General features: G+C 43.9%; 1 protein-coding gene across 7 annotated transcripts in view; it reads left to right on the forward strand.

Moving 5' to 3' along the window:
- The window catches only part of SH3KBP1 (SH3 domain containing kinase binding protein 1), a 336262-nt gene extending 324345 nt beyond the window's left edge, over window positions 1-11917 (forward strand). For all 7 annotated transcript variants that reach the window (XM_055565562.1, XM_055565558.1, XM_055565556.1 and 4 more), the window contains 4 exons: window positions 1865-1993; window positions 6684-6952; window positions 9799-9862; window positions 10866-11917. In XM_055565562.1, the coding sequence (XP_055421537.1) occupies window positions 1865-1993; window positions 6684-6952; window positions 9799-9862; window positions 10866-10907 (504 nt within the window). In that variant the 3' untranslated portion in view covers window positions 10908-11917. The remainder of the gene's footprint in view (window positions 1-1864; window positions 1994-6683; window positions 6953-9798; window positions 9863-10865) is intronic.
- Window positions 11918-27228: the final 15311 nt, after the last annotated feature.

A 27228-nucleotide genomic window follows, 5' to 3' on the forward strand; every position in this document is an offset into this window, starting at 1 on the left:
CTCCCTGCACCACACTCTTGGTCCCTACAGCTTGTGTCTGGGGGTTCGGATACATTTGGGGGAGACTGGGTAAAGGCATGTCATCTTCACCCCGCCTTTAGATAACATGTTTGTTCATTCACTCATTCCACACATATTGATGGTTATCTGCTGTGGGCTCAGCTCTGTGCCAGGTACCAAGGCTGCAACTGGGAATGAGATAAATATGGTCCCTGTCTGCAGAAAGCTTATGAAATAGTGGCTCGAACTTTGATATATTATATGAAACAATTTTATCTGTGGACTTAAAGCAGCAGGATACATTTGTGCTTTAAAGAAGTACAATTACTGTACTCTTTCCCTTCATGCCTGTCCATTCCTGTTTACCCTTCTTTCCATTAGCACCTTCCCATTAGGTTTTTCATAGCGAGATGGGACTACTGGGTATGGACATATTCCTAAAAGGCAATTGGAGGGAATGATGGAGGAAACACATTAGTCATGTCTCTGTAGCCTGGGGCCTCTCAACCTAGTGTGAGCTTTGTATTGAATTCAAAGAGCCAACATTGATTGACAGCTCATGAATCATAGGTTCTATAGGAGGAAACTGGCTTTTTGAATAAAATCTGAAAATAAGAGGCATTATAAGGTAGTTAAGCTTATAGTAAAAGAAAGCTTGGTTGGGGGGATGTAGGTAATTGGATTTTCAGATTAACTGAAGATTAACAAACAAGACCTTTTCATTTTAAAACATTGCTTAAACATTCCCTCAATGTAATGCGTAGTAAGTAGAGTAAACAGAAGAAAATGAATAGTATTTGCAGGTCTGATTTTTCTATAGTGGAGCCACATGGTGACCCTGAACATGGCTATTTTTCCCACTGCAGAGGTGGAAGGCGCAGAGGCAAGGCTGAATAGGAGCTCACCCAGCAACATGTCTGGAAGATTCCTCCTTGCTGCAGGAACTCTTCTTTTTCTCTGCTTTGTCCTAAAATAAGGAAATTCTAACATAGTCATCTTCTTTGACCAAGTGATTCCAGTGAATTGGTTTTTGTTCATCCAGCTTTTTCAATCTTCACAGCAAGGCAGAAAGGGTAGGAGTGTTTCCCCATATTTCACCAAGAGATGCTGCCATTCTGTAAATACACCTTAGCAGAGATGGAATCCAGAATGGATAATGATCGTCCATGGCCCCGAGGGCAGCGTTTTAGCAGCAGGTAGCAGATTAGACATGAGCATGGTGTGCTGGCAGGCAGGGCGGTTCTCTGGGGCCGCAGATAACACTGCTCACTGGACCCAGGGCTGCTGATTCCTTACTCTCAGAGATGGTTTCCTCTCAGACAAGTCCTTTCAGGCACTTCACTATGCAGTAGATTCGGTGGTTCTGAGAAAGGATCGGGAGGAAAGGGAGGAGAGGCGGGTTAGAGGCAGCTTCCTCTCAACCTGAATGTCCTTCCCCATTGGACTGTCCACCCTGTGAGAGCAGGGGCCGTGTCTGGCATGTCACTGTCAGGTTCAGTACCAAGCTGAGTGCTTGGCACATGGTAGCAAATGTTTACAAAAAAGAGAAGGTCTCTGAGGGATGGAGGGAGCTGGAAAAGATAGATGGATAGGTGGATGCTTGCACAGATGAAATGACCAACAGGCATCAGTGGAAAGATCCCATAGAAAGAAAGATCCCTAGTCAAGGAAATCATCTTAGTCCCAGTTCTGCCACTCTCTCTAGCACACAGATAATAGCACACTTTCTGCCTGGCATTATAATGAGGAGACAAACAAAATATAAGTGTCGAGTGCTTTGAAAAGCGTACTGCATTATGTTAACAAAAGCTATGTCAGCTAAGGTGTAACTCTGACAAAAGCATTTTCTTTTGGCTTTATCCAGTCTTCCCTTTCAAGCCCTGACATCTTTGACTCCCCAAGTCCTGAAGAAGATAAAGAAGAACACGTTTCACTTGCACACAGAGGAGTGGACGCATCCAAGAAAACGTCGAAGACTGTTACCATATCCCAAGTGAGTGGCCAGCCGTGGCGAGGGTATCCTGACAGCACGGGACCCCTGCCTTTTCGTGTCTGCTCTGATGTTGCATCATAAACCAAACAAAGAGAAACAGATGTCTTAGTCATGTGGAGCTGCTGAAACAAAGTGCCACAGATTGGGTGACATAGAAACAACAGAAATTGGTCTCTCCCATTTCTGGAGGCTGGCTGCCTGAGATCAGGATGCTGGCGTGGTTAGCTTCTGCTGAGAGATCTCTTCAGAAGTGCAGACTGATGACTGCGCTTTGTATCTTCATATGGAAGAAAGAGGGTGAGAGAGCTCTTTGAGTCCCTTTTAGAAGGGCAACAACCCATTCATGGGAGCTCCACCCTCATGTCCTAATCACCTTCCAGATATCCCATGTCCCAATACCATCCCAAGGGGAGTTAGGGTTTTCACATAGAAATTTTGGGAAGACACATTCAGTCCATTACAACACACAACACAAATTTTTTGTCATTCTTTGATGACAGTGATGACTTTGGTCATCAGAGTCCCTAAGGAATGTTACAGTCTCCAAAACTGAGCAGAATCCCATGTTTTCTCTTATGGCTTGATCCCCTTTTCATACCGGCAACCACATACACATGCACACACACATATTTTCTCACACACCATCACCATCACAACAACCAAAACAGTTTTACAAAGATTGCATGAAATATGTTAAATGCTGTGCCCTCTGCCTACAGATTGTGACTTTTATGTTCAAAACTGGTGGTGTCACAAATTACAATTGGCAGTTCATGAATTTGAATAACTAATGGGATTTCTTACAGAAAAGCTTATTTGGATTCATTTATTAGGATATATTTATAATCTAAAAACATTTTAATTTCACTGCATGCCCAGGGATAGTATAGCTCTCTTATTATTGGCTTATGAGGCACAAAGAACACATTGTTTAGCAACTGTGTGTGGCTTCTAAAGGTTATCCTAAACAAGTTCCGTTCATCCTGTGATTGTGAAGTATGATTTTAAAATGCCATGTTCTCATGCTGAGAGAAGCCGGTCAATTGAAGTTATTTTCTTTAAACATTAGCAACTGCTTTCTGTCTAAAAACAGAAAGCAGAAGTCATTTTTAAGGCACTCACAGCAGGAATTAACACAAAGAAATCAAAGGTGATGTGTAATTTTCCTTCTCATAGATTTACGGATTTACATGTATAGATTTTCTTAAAAAGCTGATATAGTCAGCAAAAATATGATCCTGTAAAGCAGATCGATTGTAATATTCACAAAACTGAAGCAGTCTGCCTTTATAAAAGGATTCCATTTGCAGAAATTGGATTTAGATCCGTTTTTTCTGGTGACCATAGAAATGCCTAGAGTTGCACTCTCTCCCATGTCCCTAGAGTGTCTCTGTAGCGACATCTACTGGTGGGCATTGGCTCTTCACATTTCTGAGTTTCACTGTTCTGTTCCATTTCTCTTTCCCAGAGTTGTCATTCTTATTTATTGCTTCTAGAAATTCCTCTTGAACTAATTGATCAGGACATTTGGTGGCCTGTACTCTGTGAGGGCTTGTAACAAACACGTGTTAGCTGAAGTGATTTGGGAGGGTGAGTCACATAGGAAATGCAAAGAGAAGCATCGATCCAAGAAATGTCTGAAAGTCACTGTGAGGACATGGGTGGGTTGAGGGATGTATGTGAGAATACAGGGTGGGAAGTGAGGAAGGGCATGAATTTAGGAGTAGAAAAGAAGCAAAGAAAATCAGGCCAGGAGAGAGGACCCTGAGACTCGGGCAGAGGCAGCCCTGGTCACATTACCGAGCCTGAGGGTCCAGCTGATATCATGGGAGGGGATTGAAGCTCAGTTCTGCCACTCCTGAGCTCTGAGATGTGGGGAATTTCTCAACCACATCCCTAAGCCTCAGTTTCCTGCTCCATAAAGCCTGTGTGCCAACTGACCCTCGTTTCAGTTGTCCAGCCAACGTCTGGCATATAATCAGTGCTCTGTAAATGTCAGCCCCTCGCCCCTCTTACTCTAACTCCTACTAACAATCAGCACAGGATGGTGGCACATTCTCTCTGGCAGCAGAAAGCGATTTTCTCAATGATAACTTGGCAGAGAAAAGGCGAGCAGAAAGGCTGGGAACGATGGCCCATCTGCTTCTGGCGGACTCTGCCCAGTTTCTCCCTGCAGCACAGCCTGAGTCCAGGCTCAGCCTCCTCACCATGCCAGCCCAGCCCCATCTTGGCTCCAGCCCTGGGCGCTGGCTGCTGGAGGGAGTCCCGGCTATGTTGCCCAGCCTCACCAGCAGCCTCGACTCCCTCACCTCCCACCATCCTGTCTACTCCCTCCCCACTCCCCCCGCCTATGATCTCACCTCCATAGGCCTGCGGCCTGCCCCTCTTCCCTCCCACCCCTGTTTCTCATGCTCCCTGTGCCCTTCTGGCCCTCTCAGGACGCCTCTCCATCAGACCTCCCTATCTGTATCCTCCATCTTCACCTTGGCTCTTACCTTCAAGAAATCTTCCAGCTCAGGGTCTCCCCTGTCTTTGAAAGCAAATCCAACACTTTCTTGATCCTATTTCCTCCTGAGGCTTCTCTAAGAACTCTCTCTTTCTCCTATCTTCCTTTCTCAGCCGAGTGTTTGGAAAAGGAGTTTTAAAACTGCAGGCCATGCCCCTCACCTCCCATGCAGCTGCCAACCTGCCTTGACCAGAATTCACTCTCCCTTGGCTCCACCGATTGGCTCCCCCCAGTTTTGCTCTCGGCACCTCTGGAAGCTCCTCCAGGGGCCCTCTTCTGGTCTGGCTCCATTCCCTCTCTCACCTCTCCATCTCAGCCCCCAAGAGCCCTCCCCTCTCTTTCTACCTCTTCAATCCTGGGCACCTGTAGGCTCCATCAGTGGGCCTCTTCTCTTCCCGTTCTGTGTCGTCCACCCCCATGGCTTGCACTTCATCTGGTGATTTCTCTGGCCCAATTCACTTTTTCAGTCACTGACTCTGCCCATTGGACTTCCCCTTTGGCTATCCATCAGGCTCCTAAAATTCAGTGTGTCTGAAACTGAGATTGTTCTTTGGGCCTTCGGCCTGTTCTTCCTCCCATGAACAGGTCAGCCTTAGTGCCTCCTTCCGCATCCCCACCCACGGCCCTCGGTCTGTACCTCATCTCACCTGCTGTGGCCTGTCTAGGACCACATCCTCGTGACTGTGGGGTGTCTGCTCCGGGAGGGCAGGGCTGCAGCTCTTGTTTGAATGAACCTGCCATTGCCACATCTCTCTAAACTGTCTTCTCTCTAGACTCCTGGCCATTGCCTGAAGCAAACCCTCACTGTGTCCGGCTTTCACTATATGAGAGTTCCCAGAAAGTGTCTAGATCTCCAAACCCGCCAGCTCTTCGGCCTTTCTGCAGCCATGGTGACCTTTGCTTGGCAGCCGATCTTTTATCCCTTTCCACAAGCCCCCTGTGCCTCCCTAGCCTTAACTGTCCCTGAAGGCACACCCCACCTCTCTCTTGCCCCCTGACATTCTAGCTTCCCCTGACTGCAGTTCACTCTTCGCTCTCTAGGCCTTTGTCTCACACACTGCCCCCTCTCACATCCATACATGATGTGTGTGGTCATGTATGTAGTCATGTATGGATGTTAGAGTTGGACTATAAAGAAAGCTGAGCGCCGAAGAATTGATGCTTTTGAACTGTGGCGTTGGAGAAGACTCTTGAGGGTCCCTTGGACTGCAAGGAGATCAACCAGTCCATCCTAAAGGAGATCAGTCCTGGGTGTTCATTGGAAGGACTGATGCTGAAGCTGAAACTCCAATACTTTGGCTACCTGATGCAAAGAACCGACTCATTGGAAAAGACCCTGATGCTGGGAAAGATTGAAGGTGGGAGGAGAAGGGGATGACAGAGGATGGGATGGTTGGATGGCATCACTGACGTGATGGACAGGAGTTTGAGTAGGCTCTGGGATTTGGTGATGGACAGGGAGGCCTGGCGTGCTGCAGTCCATGGGGTCACAAAGATTTGGACATGACTGAGCGACTCAACTGAACTGAACTGCCCCCTCTAGAACCACCCCCCTTCTGACCATCTCCTGGTCCTCCTCCTCATCCTGGTACCCTCCCTCCAGGAAACTGGGTCTTTCCTGGTTGCTTCCCTTCCTGCCTGTGCACTCCCCCGTCATTTGCAGTGTGTTGGTTGGTCTATCTGCATCTCACTGGGTTCTCAGCCCCTTGAAGGTCAGGAAAATGTTTTACTCACTTCAGAGTTTGAAGAGCCTAGCAGGTCCATGGGCCTCTGGACAAGTACATTAAATCAATTAGGAACTACCTGTTCAGAAAGGTGGCTAAATTTAAAATACATAAAGGGACAAAGGCAAAAGGAGAAGGGGGCAGCAGAGGTTGAGATGGTCGGATGGTATCACTGACTCAATGAACATGAATCTGAGCAAACCCCAGGTGACAGTGGAAGACAGAGGGGCCTGGCATGCTGCAGTCCATGGAGTCGCAAAGAGTCAGAGCAACTGAACAACAACAAGGGGTTGCCTGCAGCAAGCAGGCCCTTGAGGGCACGCAGAGGAAGGAATGAATGGGTGGACCATGTGGAGGGCTTCAGGGCAGGTGATGTAGACGGAGCATCGTAGTAAACAGGGCAGGGCAGTGCCCCACATGCCTCCCTGGCCTGAACCCTGTCTGTCCTGCCTCATTACAGGTCTCCGACAACAAAGCGTCCCTGCCACCGAAGCCGGGGACCATGGCTGCGGGTGGCGGCGGGCCGGCTCCTCTGTCCTCGGCAGCATCCTCCCCTCTGTCATCCTCTTTGGGAACAGTTGGACACAGAGCCAACTCCCCGTCTCTGTTCGGCACGGAAGGCAAACCAAAGATGGAGCCTGTGGCCAGCAGCCAGGCAGCCATGGAGGAGCTGAGGACGCAGGTCCGGGAGCTGAGGAGCATCATCGAGACCATGAAGGACCAGCAGAAGTGAGTGTCTGCAGCCCCTTCTCAAACCACCTCCTGGGGGTGCTTTCCGCAGGTCAGGGATGAGTTCTGCCAGCCTGGGTCCCAGCCTCCCTGGGGATAGGCCAGCCTCCCCCGGGATGATGGCAGCAGGGGCGGGAGTGGGCGGGTGAACCCCGGAGGCTTCAGGTAGCTCAGCTGCACCTGGGACGGGCCCAGGCTGGCCGCACGGTGGACAAGGAGGAGTCAGCCACGGGGACCAATGTGCTGAGCAGGCTGTGAAAAAGATCTTCACATCCCCAGAACACGTGGTATGCGCACGCACCACTGCTTAATCAGCCAGCAGCCTGGCATCAGCGAAATTGCCATTTCTTCAGTTAGCTGCCCTGTGTAGGAACTGGCTTGCATTTAGGGACACAGAGTGGGAAAAAGATGCAGGGACTCTTTCAACCTGAGGCTCGACACTTGGCACACACACCCCACCCAGGACACTGCGTGCAGTGACAAAAATAGTAAAAGGGCTGGGAGTCGGGAGGCACTTACCTGAATAAACTAAGGCGCAGAGAGTTTAGGGGCCCGTTCGCTCTTTCTGGAGGGAACAGGTGAAGCACCTGAAGGAGGTGTTTCCTGAAAGGGTCTCCAAAGGCGACCTAGCACCCCAGCTGGGGAGCAGCATGGCGGCTTCACAGGCACCCGCAGCCACGCCCTGGGGAGGACACCTGAGGCTGAGCACCTGCCTACCACTGAATGTTCATGTTCTTCGGGGAACAATTGGGTTAAACCAAGTTAGTTTCTTCTCTAGAGCACTGCTCAGAGCCTTCACTGTGCCTGGGAAGACAGAGGCTAGTGTATGTGGTGTTTCCCAAATGTACATCACCGTCTTTTCCCCAAATGTACATCATTGTCTTTTCCCCGGAGCATTCTAAGATAAGGCTCCTGTGGAACCCTGAGCCCTGTGGCTGTATCCTGCTTCTGTTCCGCTCAGACTGGAGGTGTCCTATGTCCCCTGCCTGGCAAGGGCTCATCAGACAAATAGGCAGAACTGCAGGATGGGACTAGAGCGGGTCTTGAAGGGCCGGCCAGGCTGCCCCTATTTCCTCCAAGTCCCCAGCTCCTAGCTGTCCCTGCACAGGAGAGCTATGGGTACCCACAGGCCTCATCCATGTCCAGGCAACAGGTGTCCCCTGCCTAGACAGTGACCCCACAACCCCAGTTTGTCCCAGAGCACTGGTTCTCAGCCTTCTGACCAAGATGAATCAGCCACTCCTGGATCCAGGTCTTCCTGCCTTGGGACCCTCCTTCTGGGAAGTGCCTAGAACTTTCTTGCCTGTCTGAAATGCCCTGTGCCTGAGTCCTGAGTGTAGAGTCGCCAGTGCCTGGGGGCTGCTCCACCCCATGTTTCTCTCTCCACTCTGAAGCCTGGGTGTGGTCGGCTGGAATTGTGCTTCCCAGCCAACTTCTTCTCAAATCAGACATCACAGTGGCTCCTCTCCAGGGCCTGGCCTCCACGCCCTGGGGTGCTGGGTCCCCACCAGTCTCCCAGCTTAGCTCTCTGTGTCACTTTTCGTGCAGCATTCAGCTCAAGTCTGTGCTGACTCTCCTCATTCCCAAACCTGAAGTTCTCGCCTCCCTGTTCTGTCCTGGCTCTTCTCCATCAACTCCCCCATTGTCTCCCCTCCTCATAGACACTTTTTCACTAGTTCAAGACGTAGCAACTTCCTTCACACCTCCTTCCCCAATGAACTCCCCCAGCTGGACTCGACTCCCTCCTGGAGTCGTGCCGTGTGATTCAGGCCCCATCTTATACTTCTCTCCTAAACCCTAAGTCGGGCCCACTGAGATCATGGTACACAGCGTGTGCATGAATAAATACACGGACAAAGCGTGACCAGTGCATGTCAGAGAAGCCAGTGCGTCGACCACAGTGCTTGGACACTGGTCCAACTACAAGGACCACATGGCGCACGTCTGCAGTGAGCGGATGCCGTATAAGGCCTCTGCGGGCTTTGCTTTCTAATTTCCCAGTCTAGTTTGCACACCTGCACGTGTAAACTGGAGTGTCTAGTACCCTAAAATGGCGCACAGCTCTCTGACCAGAGTTAGCATGGCTGTAGTGACCTCAGTCTAGAGCCTGGGTTTGTGAGATGATTCGTTTTGTTCTACTTCATTATTTAACGTTAGAAAGGGCACCGGGCTTTGTGTTCTAACTTGTGTCTACTTCGTCTGTGACATAATTACTGTATCCTTAGTTCAGTTCTTTGACCTGCCAGTTTTTAGGTGTTCCTATTTGTAGGATTCTGTGAGAATATCTGAAAACATATTGCTAAGCTTTTAGTAATTTAAAATTCTGTGAAAATAAAGGAAATATATATATATATATATATACATATATATATATATACACACACACACACACATATAGATGTGTATGTATATGGGGAGCGGTAAAATGTCTGCAATGAATATTGTTAATGTAAGTACATGTAAGGACCAGCAATTCTGGAAGAAAGGACTAATTAGAGAGAAGACGACCAAATACAAGCCTGGATACCTAGAGACTAGACCCCGGGCAAATCAGGCCACCCCCCTGAGTCTCAGTTTCCCCTTCTTCTTCTAGAAGAAGCTTACATTAAGGGATTTCCAAGGTCACATCGGACCTATTATTTAATGGCTGCATATTTGGGGAGCCCAGAAATAATGGCCTTTCTACACCAGGCTCTAAGCCTTAGCTGTACAAAGAAAATAGTGTAATGTTCTGTCCACATCTTCTTTGTAAAAGGAACAGATGGATTTTGTAGTGATAAGAGATTTCTTATCTCCTGTTATAGAAGTCTGGGCTTTGTTTAATGTTACTGCCATTTGCTTTCCAGACGAGAGATTAAGCAGTTACTGTCAGAGTTGGATGAAGAGAAGAAAATCCGGCTTCGGTTGCAGGTGGGTCCCTTGGGGTCCTGTTGCCCCATGAGAGGCTCAGTTGAGGGTGGGAGTAAAGTCCGGGCTTTATTTTGAAAATAGATGCGAGTTATTTTTCTACCGATTTAGATGGGCTTCCTGTGACAATTGTCTTAGAATGACACAGCCTTACTCACATCCCCTCCTGGGACCCGGGAAGTCTTGGAGAAGGGAGGCATTAGCAAATGTGCCCCCAGTTGGGTTTCTCATTTGGAATCCATCTCTGTGAAAACTACCCCCAACCCCGCCATTTCCGGAGGCCTCATTGTCATAACTACCAGAGAGTGTGGGACTAGGGAGACACACTGGTATTTCTGTCATGCGGCCATTGAAGCTCAAAGGACCACAGCCGTCCACACTTGGTGCCTGCTCTTTATTTCTCTACTTCTGCCTGACAGCTGTGTCTGTCCTGCAGGGCATCAGAGCTCTGTCCCCCTCTGGCCTCTCTCTGGCCTAACTCAGCCATGACTGAAGGGCAAAGCGTGTAGGAGTTGGAAATGATGGGCTTTCCGCTCTCACGCAGTCAGTTCCTTTGGGGGTGACTGGGATCCATGGTGTTTAAAGGATCAGTAACTGCATGCCATCACTTTGGGGGTGCTCATAGACATCCCCTTGGGCCCAAGCACAGTGGCCTTCCAGCCCTGCCAAGTGGTCCAGTGTGTCAGGACAACCTTCTCCACCCTCTGACCAAGAAACTGGAATTATTGTTGTATTGTTGCTTTTGACAAATTTTGGACACTTGTAGCTGGAGAATTCAAACATCTACCCTCTCCTCGAGCTTCACGTCGATGCGCCTATTCTTTTGGTTTATGTCATTTCTGGGATTGTGATCAACTCTTCATTCAGATACCATTTCACTCATTTCACCTTTCAAACTGTCAGGTTGATTATTTTCTTTCAATCAACCAGGCTGCTTATCTTTCCAGCTTTTATCTAGCCAGCCAATTGATTGTGATTTTGTTCGGCTCTTGTTTTTCCTTTGTAGATGGAAGTTAATGACATAAAGAAAGCTCTTCAATCAAAATGAATACTTGATAAATGAAATGTCGCATTATTCATCCCGAGTCCAAGACTCAAATTTTCTGCCCCAGCCAAAATAACCTTGTGCCAAAAGATTAAAGGTTTGCCTCAACACGTCCCTGTTTGAAAGATTAGCACAAAAGTCTTGATAGCACAACACAAATTCCATCCAAGAGGAGATTCTTCCCCATGGTATAGTCCTGGGTCTGGCACTGGTTGTGACTTAAACAGAGCAAATTGTGCTAAAGGCTTTTTTACTATGAGATCTCACACGAAACGAAAACTCAGGCAGTTTAGTCCGTAGTGGTACTATTTTGATGATATTTTCCATTAATAAAATGTAATTTTAGATTCTTCGTTTACAAGCTTTATAATTTTATGATTTTTTTTTAAATCGTGTTTTGCCACAGATTTCCCCAGTGTTTGTACTACATGCAGTCCGGAGTGAGCATCCCATTCTTTTCGCTTTACGTGAAAAGCTGCCTCGCTCTGTGTCCCCCTCAAGGATTCTATTACATATGCAATTTTAGGTCCAACCTGTCCCTTGTCCTGCCAGCAAACCCCACCACCCTAAGATAAATTTTAGCTTATATATGATGGTATATTTACAAAAAGAGAAAGAGAAAATCTGGTATTTGCAATGATCTGTGCCTTCTTTTTACCACCCTCTTGATTGGAGCTTTTGTGATGCAGCTACCATGATTTAAAAGACACACACACACACACACATTTTTTTTCTAGCCACTTATCAAAGTCCACTAGAGGCCACTGTCTTCAAAGCTTCTCTCGCCTAACCAAAGGTCCTAAGAGGAGACAGCTGTGAAGTTGGGCGCGCTCTTTGGTACCAGCTGTGACTTTTAAGTTCTAGTTTTAGGTTGTTCATGAACTAGAAATGTCACCCCTGCTTGATTTTTCATCAGCCAAGTTAAACCCCTGCTTCCTGTCCTTTGCACCTTTTGAGTGAACAGAATATGCATTATTAAAGCAAAAATAAATAAAAGTAAAAATGAAAACCAAGGGGGGGGAATGTTGTATTCTTTCCTGCACTGGGTCATCGTGTGTGCTGTTGTGGAAACTGTACTCACATAATGTCATTTGCCTTGCTTTCTTGTAACCCTTTCCTCAGGTCCAAGAGAAAGGGGGGAGGCGCTTGTGGAAGTGTAGCCGTTGGCTCGCTCTTGCATTCCTGGAATTGCTTTTTCCGACCCAAGGAAACTGATGTTTGCTTGTCTGCTTTATCTCTGTAGCCAATGAGGAGTTAAGCCTTAGACTCTGTAACTGTTTTCTCATCCTTAGCTGAAAATAAGGGAAGCATACTGTATTGCAAGACTGTTTGGGGATTGGGGTGTGGGGGGTGGCCCTTCATGGCCCCTGAAGATGTTTTATGTGTTTCTAAAAAGCTGCTTTGTCCATTTCCTGAGTTTTAAAGCGAAGCTACTAAACATCAGTAGATTCGCACAATGACAAAGACTGAAAATTGATGAAAATGAAGGAGTGATGAAAAAAAAAACCCAACCACATGTTGATCATCAAAAGTATTACGAATAAATGTCTTTTCCTCTGTCCCTTCCTTCCTCCTCCCTCTCACCTACATACTCACCCAGAGGCAGCTACTTCCTCTAGAGTATTCATAGATCCCTGGACACCCTGGTCTTCCAGGTGGGGTTTCAGGGTGAGGGTGTAGTTAAGGGAAGGGGTGTGTAAGGAAAGAAGCTTCACACCCTTCACTCTCACATCTGAACATGCTGCCTTCCCAGTTACCTTGCCCTTGGTATGCTGGGGGCCAGGAGCACCATGTTTCCGAGAGTGACATAAAATGTCCCTGTGCCCCTTGACTGTTCTAAGAGTTTCTATGTTAAAATTGAAGCCTTCAGAGATTCCCACCACCTAATATAAGAATGAGGATAGGATTCTTTTACATGTGGATATCTCACTTATTATGAAAATCCCTAATGATATAGTTTTATATAATGTGTATACAGACGATTGTGAATAGTTAAATTGAGAGGTTGGAGCACCCTTGTGGGGCATTGGTGACCTGGAATACAAGAGGGATGTTACCTTCTCATAGAGTCACTGGCTTTCAGGAGAAGGAGAAGCAATTCTAGAAGGAGAAGTTGGCATATGCAGCTTCCTTCCTGCCCTATGGGCTAGCCAGCAAGAGGATTCTACAGTCATGGAACTGGACGAGCCACTGCCCAAACAGCCACCATCTTTACAAAATGGACCCATCACGAATATTGAAAAGCTTGGAAGTATCACTTTTGAAAAAATTCTTTTGCATTCAGCATGGACTTGACCAGCATCTATGGAGATTATTTTTTTGCTTCATTTTCTAAAGTTGTATTTAGAAAAGTCTTAAGTATTGTGCTTTGTAAAGAAGATGATTAAAATGAAGTTTTGTGAAAATATTTTTGTTCAAAGTTGTCATGGTCCAAGAGGAATGATATCTTGGAATTCAAGTCATTTTTCTCCATTTTACACAATTTGATTCCTCTCAGATAAATGTCTTCAGAAGACATGGAATATCATGCTCCTCCCTCATCTTCCCCAAGTGAAGAGAAATAATCCATTAAAATCTGTGGCTGTGAATTCCATTTCCAAGTTGTTTGCTTTTACTTTCATATTTAAGTGGGAGATTCAAGTTAGGTCTAAATTCTTTTTAGTGTAAAAATCATTAAATTATTATTCAAATAATTATGTAAAGCCAGTTTTATTTGTACACAGCCCTCTAGACATCATTCTCAAGACACTTGTTTCTCCCATAAAGACAGCCTGTACCTATGATCACGTGTGTGTCTTTGCTTACTAATCACAGGCTTTTTATTTCCTTACATAACCATCTCCTGGATGGGAAAACCACAGGGCATATAATTTATTGCTTACAGTTGCCATGATCTGTATAAAAATAAGCCCCAGGTCCTACAAAGGCCTTTATATTATAACCTGAGGTCATCATGGTCTCCTTTTTTGTGTGTAATATTATGTTTTAATCCTCTAGTTATTTTATCACAAATTAGTTATTTTATCCCAAATTAATGTCAAGATGTTTTAGCACCAAAGGGATTTGGTAAAAAAAGGAAAAAAAGCTTTTCTCTTTGGTTTTGTACAAATGAAAAGTCTAACAAAGCAATGCTTGTGTGGGTGATAGGTGTCCAGTGTGGCTAATTACAGTTTCCAACAGAGCGAAGGCTTGGCTCCTTCGACCCAAGCCAGAGGAAGAAGATGCTATTCCCCAGACTGGCTCTAATGAGGAAACACAATGACCAGGGCAGAGAAAACTCTTTCCTGGCCAGAAGTAAATGGTTGTCAGTGTGGTATGAACAGAGAGGGGGCATGTCTCTTAAGGGTTTGAACCTTTGCTGTCATTCTTAGTTCTGTCCCTAGGTTTTCCCAACATGTGGAACAGAAGGCAGCGTCTGAAGCCAGGGAGAATCCATGGAGCAGCTGCAGATTCCTGAGGTGGTTTTATTTCATGCCTTTTTAAGTGACCTCCAATTGGAGTGGCCGTGGAGCAGCCTCTCCACATAAATGAAAAAGTGTGTGCAAACTATATTTGTGAATTCAGAAGCCCCATTAAAATGGGCTGTTATTCCTTTTTTTCTTGTTGGAGTAATAGGTGATAAGATGTTTCAACAAAACAATAGAACAAGGTAACCTAGTAGGTTGTAACTAGAATTTTCTAAGGAAAAAATAGAGGAAAAAAACTGACTAAAAAAGAAGAGTTGAGTTCTTGGAGAACCAGGTTCATGGGACAGTCTTATTTCAATGGCAACCGATTTAATTAAATTATACAGACAAACAGGGTCATTTAAATCATGAACGCTTCCCTTCCCTCTCACCCCTATAGAATGACTAGTTCTCTAAGAAACTAAGATGTGTTGGCAAACTTTGAGCGCTTTGATGGGAAAGTGCCCTGGAAATGCAAAACTTCATTATAATTTGTGTTAATTTTTTAAAAAGTCTTAAAGGGTTTACAAACCAATTTTTTAAGTAACCAAGCTAATAAAGTGATTCAAAGGTACAGAAGAACCACAAAGAAGTCAATAGCATTTCCAAGATTATTCCCTAAGAGAAAAACAGAAATGTCTTTGGGGAAATGGAGTGGGTTCTCTTGAAAGTTCATGAGTATTTCTTAGTGTGGGGCCTAATCTGAGAGAACAAGGAACTTGACTGGGGCTGGAGCTGTGGTGTTGAATGCTGAAGGGAGGTAGGTGAACAGGAACCCCCACCTATCCCCGCCCTGCCTTGGCCCAAGGAGGCTCTCAAAAAAAAATGTTCTTGTTTGTTCTCAATCAAGGCAGTCTCCATGGAGGAAGTGAATCTGGAATGAAGAGAGAGAGAAGTCTCAAAGGGAACTTCGGGCCTGGAAGGGTAAATGACCTGCTTTTAAAAGGGTGCATCTAGTGCTGAGAATGTGGCAGGGGGTGATGAGGAAGACAAAAGGAGGAGGCAGAGCAGAGTGTGAGACGCTTTGAGATAATAGGGGCCGCCTCGTTCTAAGGTGTCCCATGTCATGCCTGTTGACAAGAATCCTACCAATGAATCTTCTAAGGTTTAGAAGACCAGAGTAGTGACTGTAGGTTCAGATGTGGAATTCAGTCTGTTACCTTGAGTATTTTTAGCTAACTTACTTTTTCTCCGATTCAATGGCACCCCACTCCAGTACTCTTGCCTGGAAAATCCCATGGACGGAGGAACCTGGTAGGCTGCAGTCCATGGGGTCGCGAAGAGTCGGACACGACTGAGCGACTTCACTTTCATGCATTGGAGAAGGAAATGACAACCTACTCCAGTGTTCTTGCCTGGAGAATCCCAGGGACAGAGGAGCCTAGTGGGCTGCCGTCTATGGGGTCGCACAGAGTCAGACACGACTGAAGTGACTTAGCAGCATGAAGCTAATATTATACCCAGAGTAGAAAATAAAAACTGTAAAGAGAAAGGCAGAAAGTATTTCCACATCTCCACCACAGGGACATTGGTAGGATTGTGCCTTCTTGCCTTCTTGGGGTTGGGTGGGGGCAGTTCCTGGCCAATATGGCTGTATGATCTGGGCATTAAAATTATCAGAGCATAAAAAAAGAGATGTGAGAGGCTTTAAATTTAAAAAAAAAAAACAGGTGAAATTGTCCTAATTTTATTCAGATACAGCCTTTAATAATTTTGGTGTCTCCTAATGGAGGTCATTCTGTGTCTGTAGTTTTATAGTTTATACTTAGTTTATCATTTCTTTGCCGTTAACTTTTTTTCAAAAGCATGATTTATAGTGGCTGCCTAATATTCTGTCTCTAGATATGCCAGAGAGCATTTAAGCAACCTTTTCTGGAATGTGTATTGAGTGCTTATGATGTGCCGGACACCATGATAGGTGCTGAATGCAATGTAGAGCCTCTCTTCAGGGAGCTCAAATAAGCTCAGGTAAGCAGGCAAGTGTTCCGCAGTGAGAGAGCGTGACCACAGAGAGAAGTCCAGGGGCTTTGGAACTGCAGAGCAGAGGTGCCCCATGAGCCTCGAGGGTGGAGAGGTCAGGGAAAAGACATTTTTGGTTAATTCTAGTTTTTTTATGTTATAAAGTTATGATGAACACCTTTTGGCATAAATCTATGTCCACATTTCCAGTTTACCCTTAAGACAATTCCTAGAAGTGGAGTGTGAGTTAACCTGAGATTATTTAGCAAGGATAGTTTTTGCCTGAAGATAAACATAGTTGAGGGGCTTCCCCAGTGGCTCAGTGGTAAAGAACCCACCTACCAATGCAGGAGATGCAAGAGAAGTGGGTTCGATCCCTGGATCAGGAAGATTCCCTTGGAGTAGGAAGTGGCAACCTCCTTCAGTATTCTTGCCTGGAAAATTCTATGGACAGAGGAGCCTGGCAGGCCACAGTCTATGGGTTGCAGAGAGTCAGACATGACCAAGTGACAGTACAAACATAGTCAAATTAACAGTATACAAAAGTGACTAGCCACCCCTCTGCCCCTAAAGTTGTAGTCATCTAAACCTCCCTTGGTATCAAGTCTGGATCTCTTCCTTCTGGCTAGTCACTCCTCGAACGTCATCGCATCAGAGAGGCCATCCCTAACCTGCTAAATAAAAGAGCAACAATAGCCTTAGTTCTCCCTCAGATTCTCCCATAGGAGCGTGTGTTTCATTCTGTTTTAATCACACACACACACACACACACACAGTTACTTGTTTTCTGTCTACTCTCCCTAGAATGAAGCCACCATGAGATAGTGACTTTATTTTCTTCACTGCTCTGTCCCTGCCACCTGAAACATTGCCAAGTGCATAGTAAGCACTTGATACATGTTTATTGATTGAATAGATGAATTGGTAATTGTGACTGAGGCCAATTGGGATTTAGTCTATACATTTGAGCAGCCAGTTTTACCTTTACTAAAACTCTTAAGTGTAAAACTGTAGGACTCTGGAGGATTCATGACATAAGAAAACAGTTAATAAAGAAAGCCTTCAGAGGTCCTTGTACCTGAGTCTCAGCCAACACCTGGACCCAAAGGAGTATGCTAACATCACCATGGGTCTAGAACAAGTTCACAGGGTCTGTACACCATCATCTCTAAGACTTTCATCGGCTATTATAAAGCTGTGGCTACCTTTGTTTAAAGACATAAAGTATTATTTTTTACTTAGATTCACTGTGCAGAATGGATTCAAGAGTGAGCATATTCCTGATCCTTAACTGTTGACAGTTCTGTGAAGTCAGCTGAGAACCTAATCGCTGCCCCCCAGGACCGACCATTTACTGTCTAAATGATGGATAAGCAGGACATGTAGATGTGCCCTGAGCCTCTGAGATATGCTATAGGGTTCTTGGGGTGTGATCCCCAAAAGAGCAGTTAGTAGCATCACCAACCAGGTAACTGGTAGAAATGAAAATTTGTGGGCCCTGCCCTCAGCCTTCGGACTCAGAAACTCTGGAGAAGGACCCAGCAATCTGTGTTTTAATGATCTCACTCTCAATGAATTGTGTGTAGAATAACCCTTAGCAATCTTTTTCAGAAATCTCTAGTTAGACTTTGGCTGCAGCAGAACAGGGTGCACTATCCAGAAACTATGCCATGGTCTATTAGGTTAAACCATAAGGAATTGACATTTGTAGGTCAAATATGGTTGAATAAGACTTCCAGTTTCAGTTCAGAGATGTAGAGAGCTGCAGGATGTCCTTCCCATGCTTCCAATAAGAAAGCTAGAGAGACTGGAAAGTAAGAGAGAACTAACTGGGTTTTCAGAACAAACAGCCATTTCAAAATCTGGAGAGACATAAGCACTTTTTTTTTTTTTGAGACATGGGACCTGAGCATTTGCTTACCAGGGACAGAAGCCACCAGATACTATGGAAATGGAAAAGAATATCAAAGTAGAAAATAAAGCAAATTTCTTGAGGCTTAGTGTGGTCTAGCTTGAGAGAAATGGCAACCCACTCCAGTGTTCTTGCCTGGAGAATCCCGGGGACGGGGGAGCCTGGGTGGGCTGCCATCTATGAGGTCGCACAGAGTCAGACACGACTGAAGCAACTTAGCAGCAGCAGCAGCTTGAGAGCATGATGCTCCTGGGGAGAAGGGTTAAAACTTTTTGCAGACATTTCCTCCAAGAACCCCTCTTGGCTCTTACAGAGCAGATCACAGAAAATCCAGAGAAAATTTATGGTGCAGGGTTGAAAGTACTGGCTTAGGAATCACTGAGAATTCCAGTCAGACCCTTCTCCCTTAAAGAGCAAAAGGCTTATTCTGCAGCAGAGAGGACATGTAAAAGGGCACTGGTGATATACCACCACAGTTGAGGAATCAATTCCACTCAGCCTCGATTCTCATCTCGCCTAAAAAAACAAAGATCTAATCTTCAGGGAGAAGGGCCTCAAGGCTGTTGATTGAGAATGCTGTTGGATGCCCACTGTATCTGGGGAAAGAGATGGAGGAGGGGCAGAAGCAAGTGTGATGAAACTGAGGCTTAGATTGTTAGAGACACTCCACCATGCCCCACGAGCACACTAACAAGTCTCTGGAAATAACAACAGTGGATTACAGAAGGGAGAGCTGTAAGAGAGAGACTAGGGAACAGCACAAAAGGAAACCCCAAAACCAAGAGGAGGGACCAAAAAAGATCACTAGAGGAATTTAATATCTCTGATGTCCATAGACACAACAAACTTCAGCATGACCATGATATCTACTGCCTTATGCAAAATGTGTGGCTTTTAACCAGAAATCACAAAGCATGCCAAAAGGCAAGGAAATTCAATCTGAAGAGACAAAGCAATGATCAGAATCAGACTTAGACATGACATGGCTGTTGGAAGTATCAGAGAATGAATTTAGAACGATTATGGTTACTATAAATATGTTAAAGGCTCTAATGTGAAAAAAGTAGATAAGATGCAAGGTCAGATAGGTAATTTCAGCAGAGGTGGAAACTGTAAGAAAGAGTCAAATGGCTAGAAGTCAAAAACAGTAACAGAAATGAAGAATGTCTTTGATGGTTCACCAGCACTTAAATATTTATATTTACTTGAATAAATACCAGGACTGACAAAGATAAGCAGAGAAGGCACAAATCACCAAATCAAAAATAAAACAGGGAACATCATTATGGATCCTGTAGCCATTAAAAGAATAATAAGGGAATACTATGAGCAAGTTTATGATCATAAATACAACATATTAAAAGAAATGGATCAATTTCTCAAAAACCACAAAATATCAAAATTCAACCAAAACAAAATAGACAATCCTAACAATCCTATAACCACTGGGAAAAAGAACTTGTAATATAAAAGCTCTGAAAAAGAAACCCCCAGATTAAAATGGTTTCATTGGAGAATTCTATCAAATATTTAAAGAAGTAACACCAATTTTACACAATCTCTTCTAGGAAATCAAGAAGAACAGAACACTTCCCAAATCATTTTTGAGGCTGGTATTACTCTGATGCCAAATCAAGGCAAATACAGTACCAAAAAATTGAAAACTGCAGGTCAGTGTATCTCATGAACCTAGATGCAAAAACCCTTAATAAAATGTTAGCAGACAAAATCCAGCAATATATAAAGAGAATTACACACCACACCAAGTGGGATTTATTCCAACCACCCAAGTTCAACATTCAAAAATCAGTTCATGTAATCTACCATATCAGTTGGCTAAAGATGAATAAATCATATAATCATATCAATTGATACAGAAAAAGCATTTGAAAAAAATCCAATACCCATGCACAATAAAAAAAATTCTCAGTGAACCTAAAATCGAAGGAAGCTTCTTTAACTGGATAAATAGCATCTACAAAAAACTTATTGCTAATAGCTTACTTAGGGTCAAAGTCCAAATGCTTTCCTTTTAGGACTGGAACAAGGCAAGGACATCCACTCTCACTGTTCTTATTCAACATAAAACTGCAAGTTCTAGCCATAGCAATAAGAGAAGAAAAAGAAATAAAAGGCATAAATATTGGAAAGAAGAAATAAAACTAACCCTTTTTGCGAATTACATGTTTGTTGACATAGAAAATCCCAAGGGAGACAAAACAAGAAACTGTCCTGAACTAATACGTGGGTTCAGCAAAGCCATGTAATAATACAAATGCAATGCACATAAGTGCTTGCATTTCTCCATTTTAACAAATGACCATGCTTGCTTCTAAAAAATTAAATACTTGGATATAAACTTAATAAATATGTGCAAGATCTGGATGCTGAAAATTAGAAAATTCTAATGAAAGACATCAAAGAAGATTGAAATAAATGGAGAGGAATACTGTGTTCATAGATTGGAAGATTCAGCATAATATATTTTCAAATCAATCCATAGGTTTATGTAGTTCCTATCAAAAGCCTAACAAGGTTTTTATAGACAGAGACAAGATTATTCTGAAATTTATATAGAAAAAGGCTCTAATTTAGCTACAACAATCCTGGAAAAGAGAAATATAGTAGTCACTATATACAGTAGTATATACAGTATGTATATGTATGTATATACTATATACAGTAGTCACTCACCCCACAGTAAGGGCTGCTATATAGCCTGCTCAGTAATCAAGGCAATGTGGTATTGGTGGAAGGATAGATACATAGGTCAGTGGAACAGAATATTGAACCCAGAAATAGATGCACACAAATATGCCCAATTGTTTTTTCACAGAAGTGTAAAAGCAATCCAGTGAAGAAAAGAGCCTCTTCATCAAATGGTGCTGGATCAATTGAACATCCAAAGGCAAAAATGAACCTTTATCTAAGCCTCACACCTTATATCAAAATTAACTCAAAAATGGATTTTAAATGTAAAATGTAAAGCTATGAAACTTTTAGGAGAAAAAGAAAATCTTTGAGCCCTAAGTCTAGGGAAATTATTCTTTAACTTGGAATGAAAAGCACCATCCATAAATGAAAAAACTGATAAAGTAGGCCTCATCAAGATTAAAAGCTTTTATCTGCAAAGCAGAAACAGACTCACAGACGTAGAGAACAGGCTTGCCAAGGAGGAGGTGGGGAGGGAGAGTGTTGGATTGGGAGCTTGGGACTAGCCAATACAAACTATTATATATAGAATGGATAAACAAGATCCTATTGTATAGCACGTGCACATGTGCTAAGTTGCTTCAGTCGTGTCCAGCTCTGTGCGAGGCTATGGACCATAGCCCACCAGGCTCCTTTGTTCACGGGATTTCACAGGCAAGAATACTGGAGTGGATTGCCATGCCCTCCTCCAGGGGATCTTCCCAACTCAGGGATCAAACCCGTGTCTCTAACATCTCCTGCATTGGCAGGCAGGTTCTTTACCACTAGCGCCACCTGAAAAGCCTATAGCACAGGGTCTTATATTAAGTATCCTGTAATAAATCATAATTGAAAAGAATATGAAAAAGAATTTTTTAAAAAGATTAAAAGTTTTTTCTCTGTTTGTGAAAGACCCTGTGAGAATTAAAAAACAAGCTACAGACTGGTAGAGAAATATTTGCAACCCACATATCTGAAAAACAACTCCTATCTAGAATATATAGAGAACATTCAAAACTCAACCATAAAAAAAACACAAACATTCCAATTAGAAAATTGGCACAAGATATGAATAAACATTTACCAAGAAAGATAAATGGCAGAAAAGCACATGAAAAAGTGTTAAACATCATTACCCATTGGAAAAATGCATATTAAAACCACAATGAGATTTTACTACACACCTATCAAAATGGCTACAATTTTTTAAAGTGACAACACCAAATACTAGTAAGGATGTGGAGAAACTGAATTATTTATACTTTGCTGCTGGGAATGCAAAATGGTGTAGTCAATCGGGAAGACAACTTGTCCATTTCTTAAAAAGTTAAACAGGCAAATACCATATGACCCAGAATTTGCACTCCTAGGCATTTATCCCAGAGAAACGAAAACTTATGTTCACACAAAAAACCTATATATAAATGTTCATCATAGCTTTTTTTGTAATGGCCCAAGACTGGAAACAAGCCAGGTGTCCTTCAAAAGGCGCATGATTAAAGAAACCATGGTGCGTCTCTACCTTGGAATAGTGCGCAGCAATAAATAGAAAGGACTACTGATGCAACAACTTGGATGAATCCCAAGGTTATATACTGTATAGTTCCACTTATAGAACATTCTTGAAATGACAGAATTATAGAAGTGGAGATCAGATTAATGCCTGCCAGCAGTTAGGGATGGGAGGTGAAAGGGCAGTCAAAGGGCAACAAGAGGGATCCTTGTAGCAATGAAACTGTTCTGTATCTTGACTGTCTTGATGCCGGTATCCTGGTTTTGAGAGCATACTATAGTTTGGCAAGATGTTACCGTTGGGGCAAACTGGTTAAAAGCTACACTCAATCTCTGAAGGATTTCTTGTATATGATAAAAGAATCATCAAGGTGGTGGGTAGCCTGGAAATTACATCATGGAGAAATGACTGAAAGGTGTGGGAGGGGGGAGAAGACCCAAGAGCAGTACTTAGCTGCCATGTGGAAGAAGGATTAAATTAGAATAAATGGGTGGAAGTTATAAGAAAAGATTTTATTTAAATATATGGAAGAACTTTCTAGAAACTAGATCTGTTTAAAAAATGAAATGATGGAATTCTGAATATCTAGAGATTCTGGCCTTGCTGTTGCTTGAGCATGCCAGGATGCCTTAGGGCCTTTGCACTGGCCCTTGCCTCTGTCTGCAGTACTCTTCCTGTACATATCTGCATGGCTAACAGCTTCATCTCTTTCCAGTTCTTCTTCAATGTCCATTTTAAGTTAAATGAGGGCTTTGGTTCGTTATATCATCCTCCTCACTCCAGGCCCTAGGCTGATGAAGCAGGTATCATCTGGAACATTTGTGGTAGCAGAAAGTTGATGGCAGAGAGGAGAGAGTTCTGGAAGGTCTGGTACCAGAAGCAAGATGCTCATTTTCAAAGTGAGGCTGGGAAGTCCCAGAAAAGAGAATTGGAAATTAGAAGAGTATTTTGGAGAGAGATCAGTGTGTTGGTGAGTTCCTCCCTGCCATTGGGCATCTTGGAGGGTTGCCTACTATTCACTAGGAGCCTAGGAAAAGGACTCAAAAGATGGCTTGCTACATATGGCCCAAGAAGTTTTCAGGACCTAGAGGACAAATGTGGAGTGAACGGTATGCATTTTCTCAGGATAAGAAACCCATGAGTGGGGTTGTCTCAGCCCCTCTCCCTACACCTCCATCTTGGAGAGGTGGCTGGTAGGGTAGAAGGTGGAGAAGCCAACACTACGCCTTCTTTTCCTGCCGCAAGGGGGCAGTCTGCAGCAGGCCTAGACTAGAGAAGGGAGAAACGCTTTTCTTTTTAATATTTAAAACTTTAAAAAATTTTATTTATTTATTTAACCTTTGGTTGCACTAGGTCTCATTTCTGCCAGCAGGCTTCTCTCTAGTTGCAGCGAGTGGGAGCTACTCTTCGTTGCAGTGCACAGGCTTCGCATTGCGGTGGCTTCTCTTGTTGTGGAGCATGGGCTCTGGGGCACGCGGGCTTCAGTAGGTGTGGAGAACCGGTGTCCCCTGTATTGGCAGGCAGATTCTTAACCACTGGACCACCAGGGAAGTCTAATGTTAGAACTTTCTCAGTCTCATCTTTAAAAGAATTTTGGACTTTTCCAGAACAAAGGTTGCAAAAAATCATATAAGGAGCACGACACAGGACAGAGATCCTGGAGAAAGGGGGAACAATAGAACCCTGTAATTTCCCAGCTTAGTGGCCTGAGAGAGTTTCTAGGCCATAGAAGAGAGAAAGGGCAGTCTAGGGAACCTCGGGATCATCCAAAGTTGATGGAGCTGGAATGCCAGTGAGGCCACGGAGGCTCCAGTTTGCATTTTGGAGAGGAGAGAGCTACACCAAGTTCTAGAGGTATGTAGATCTGGAATGTTCAGTAGAGTACTGACCAGCGCTTGGGGGTAAAAAAAACATTCAGGGCTGGAGCAAGAATTACCTGAATGGATGAGAGGGAACAGTCCTTGGAGGTCCCACAGGACCCAAATAGTTTGTTTCCACTGGCCAGAATGGAACAACTTCATAAATCATAGGATACCATGTAGAATTAGGAATGGCATTGCCTCAGTAGTGGAGATTAATTAGCCTTAGTCTAAAGTCTGCTCTGTGTGTGTGTGTTAGCCACTCATTTGTGTCCAACTCTGTGCGACCCCATGGACTGTAGCACACCAGGCTCCTCTGTCCATGGGATTCTCCAGGCAAGAATACTGGAGTGGGTAGCCATTCCCTTCTCCAGGGGATCTTCCCGATACAGGGATTGAACCAAGGTCTCCTGCATTGCAGGCGGATTCTTTACCCTCTGAAGCACCAGGGAATCCCCAAAGGCTGCTCTGATCCCTCTTAAAGCTTAAAAACAAGCCTCAAAAAGATCAAACTGTTTTTCCAAGTAGTTGTGTCCCAGGATAAAGCTCAAGAATATTAATGAAAGTAAAAGTAAAGTGAAAGTCATTCAGTCGTGTCCAATTGTTTGTGACCCCATGGACTATACAGTCCATGGAATTCTCTAGGCCTTTCCCTTCTCCAGGGGATCTTCCCAACCCAGGAAATATAAAAGAATATTTATAGGAATATAAAAATGTCTATATATTCCTATATAGGAACATAAGAATATATAGAATATTTATAGCAATATAAAAATACACAGTATTCATTAAAGTAAAATTCAAAGTGTGTAGCATCGAATAAGAAATCACCAGGCATGTGAGGAAGCAGGAAAACATGACCCAGAATGAGGAGAAAAACCAACCAATAGGAAAAGATCCAGTGATAAAACAGATGATAGTATTCATAAACAAGTATGCTGCTGCTGCTGCTAAGTCGCTTCAGTCATGTCCGACTCTTCGCGACCCCATGGACTGCAGCCTTCTAGGCTCCTCCGTCCATGGGATTTTCCAGGCAAGAGTACTGGAGTGGGGTGCCATTGCCTTCTCCGATAAACAAGTATAGTAAAATAGTTTATTATAAATATATTCTGTAAGTTCAAGAAGGTGGAGGGCACATGTAGGACTAAAATGGGACTGTGCCTGGTGTCACCAATGGGTGGTCGATTTAGGGGGTGACTGTCAGTTCAGAGATTGCATGTTCCATGCCTAATGACTTTCCATCCTTATCTATCTGTAAGTGCTACTCTTGTTCCATCATATGTTCCATCTGCAGCATGTTTTAAAGGGAAATAACTTATTATTCTTAATAAATCTTATGAAGTCCACATTTTTCTCATAATCTACTTGTTCACTCATGGTGTATAATTAAAACAAGCTGTGAGTTTCACCTATATTTCATAAACTAATATCTTACACACAATTTACGCTTAATGCTTCATCTATTATGTTTGATTTTTTGTACTTTATGGCGGATTACAATAATCTATCCATACAATATTTATAGCATCCAAACACAGGTATATCTGTCTATAGCCATATCTCTTTATCTATTTATAACATAATGGCAGGGACTTTGGCTGTCTTGTTCACTCTGATAACTTCTGCACCAAGAAAAGTGCCTGACACATAATAGATGCTCAATAAATTTTTGTTGAATTACTGCATATGTTAGAGTTTTTCCAAATACATTTAATATAGTACAAGCTGGTTGTTTCCCTTTTGTCACTATGTACTTGGCCCTCAGGTACAACGTATTTTCTTAGGAGAAAAGGATTAAGATTGCCACTCAAATGGTAACTAATTTCTTTTTTTCTAGAGTCAAGGAACTAACTTGTAGGACTATAGTTGGTATGAATCAGTTCAGTTCAGTCGCTCAGTCGTGTCCGACTCTTTGCACCCCATGGACCGCAGCACACCAGGCCTCCCTGTCCATCACCAACTCCCAGAGTCTACCCAAACCCATGTCCATCGAGTCAGTGATGCCATCCAGCCATCTCATCCTCTGTCGTCCCCTTCTCCTCCTGCCCCCAATCCCTCCCAGCATCAAGAGTCTTTTCCAATGAGTCAACTCTTCACATGAGGTGGCCAAAGTACTGGAGTTTCAGCTTTAGCATCATTCCTTCCAAAGAAATCCCAGGGCTGATCTTCAGAATGGACTGGTTGGATCCCCTTGCAGTCCAAGGGACTCTCAAGAGTCTTCTCCAACACCACAGTTCAAAGGCATCAATTCTTTGGCACTCAGCTTTCTTTATTGGTATGAATAACCAGTCTAAAATAAGATAGAGGAAATGAGAAAAACACCTAGATTTAACCTTTAGCTACAGTGTCTCTACTCTATTCTTCAACTCCCCATTCCAGTCCAAATGACATCTCTCCATTGAGGCAAAGTATTTTCCAGGGTATGTGCTTAGTAAGGGGCAAGGCAGAAGTAAGAACAGAACAATTGTTCAACTAAATGGAAAAGACTAATCCAGAACTTTTCAGTTTTCTCATCAGTGGGGCTGGAGCAGGGGAGGTAGGAAGGACATCAGGAGGAGGGACTCGGGTATGTTTCAAGCATTCAAATTACTGGAGACAATGAGAAGGTGGGCTGTGTGTTCTACCTGTGGGGAAGATGCCTGTTAGCCAGGTCCTTTACTCCACAGGGGTTGCATTTAAAGAAAGATATTATTCAAGCCAGAATTCACAACTCCTATGAGGTTTGCTTAGTCATCAGGGCCCCGTGAGAGCTGGAAGAAACATGGGAAGATTGAAGTGTGGCAACAGCAGGATACTGGCAAGAAATTGTGAAATGGGCATCTCTGCCCTTCTGAAGGCTGTGCCAGTCATTGAAATGATCTCAGATGAACAGGCACATTAGGAAAATTACTATTATTATGCATTGCAAGGTTGCAAAGAAAAGGTGTCCTTTTATAGCATAGTA

Source organism: Bubalus kerabau, chromosome X (assembly GCF_029407905.1).
Source record: "Bubalus kerabau isolate K-KA32 ecotype Philippines breed swamp buffalo chromosome X, PCC_UOA_SB_1v2, whole genome shotgun sequence".
NCBI lineage: Eukaryota > Metazoa > Chordata > Mammalia > Artiodactyla > Bovidae > Bubalus > Bubalus kerabau.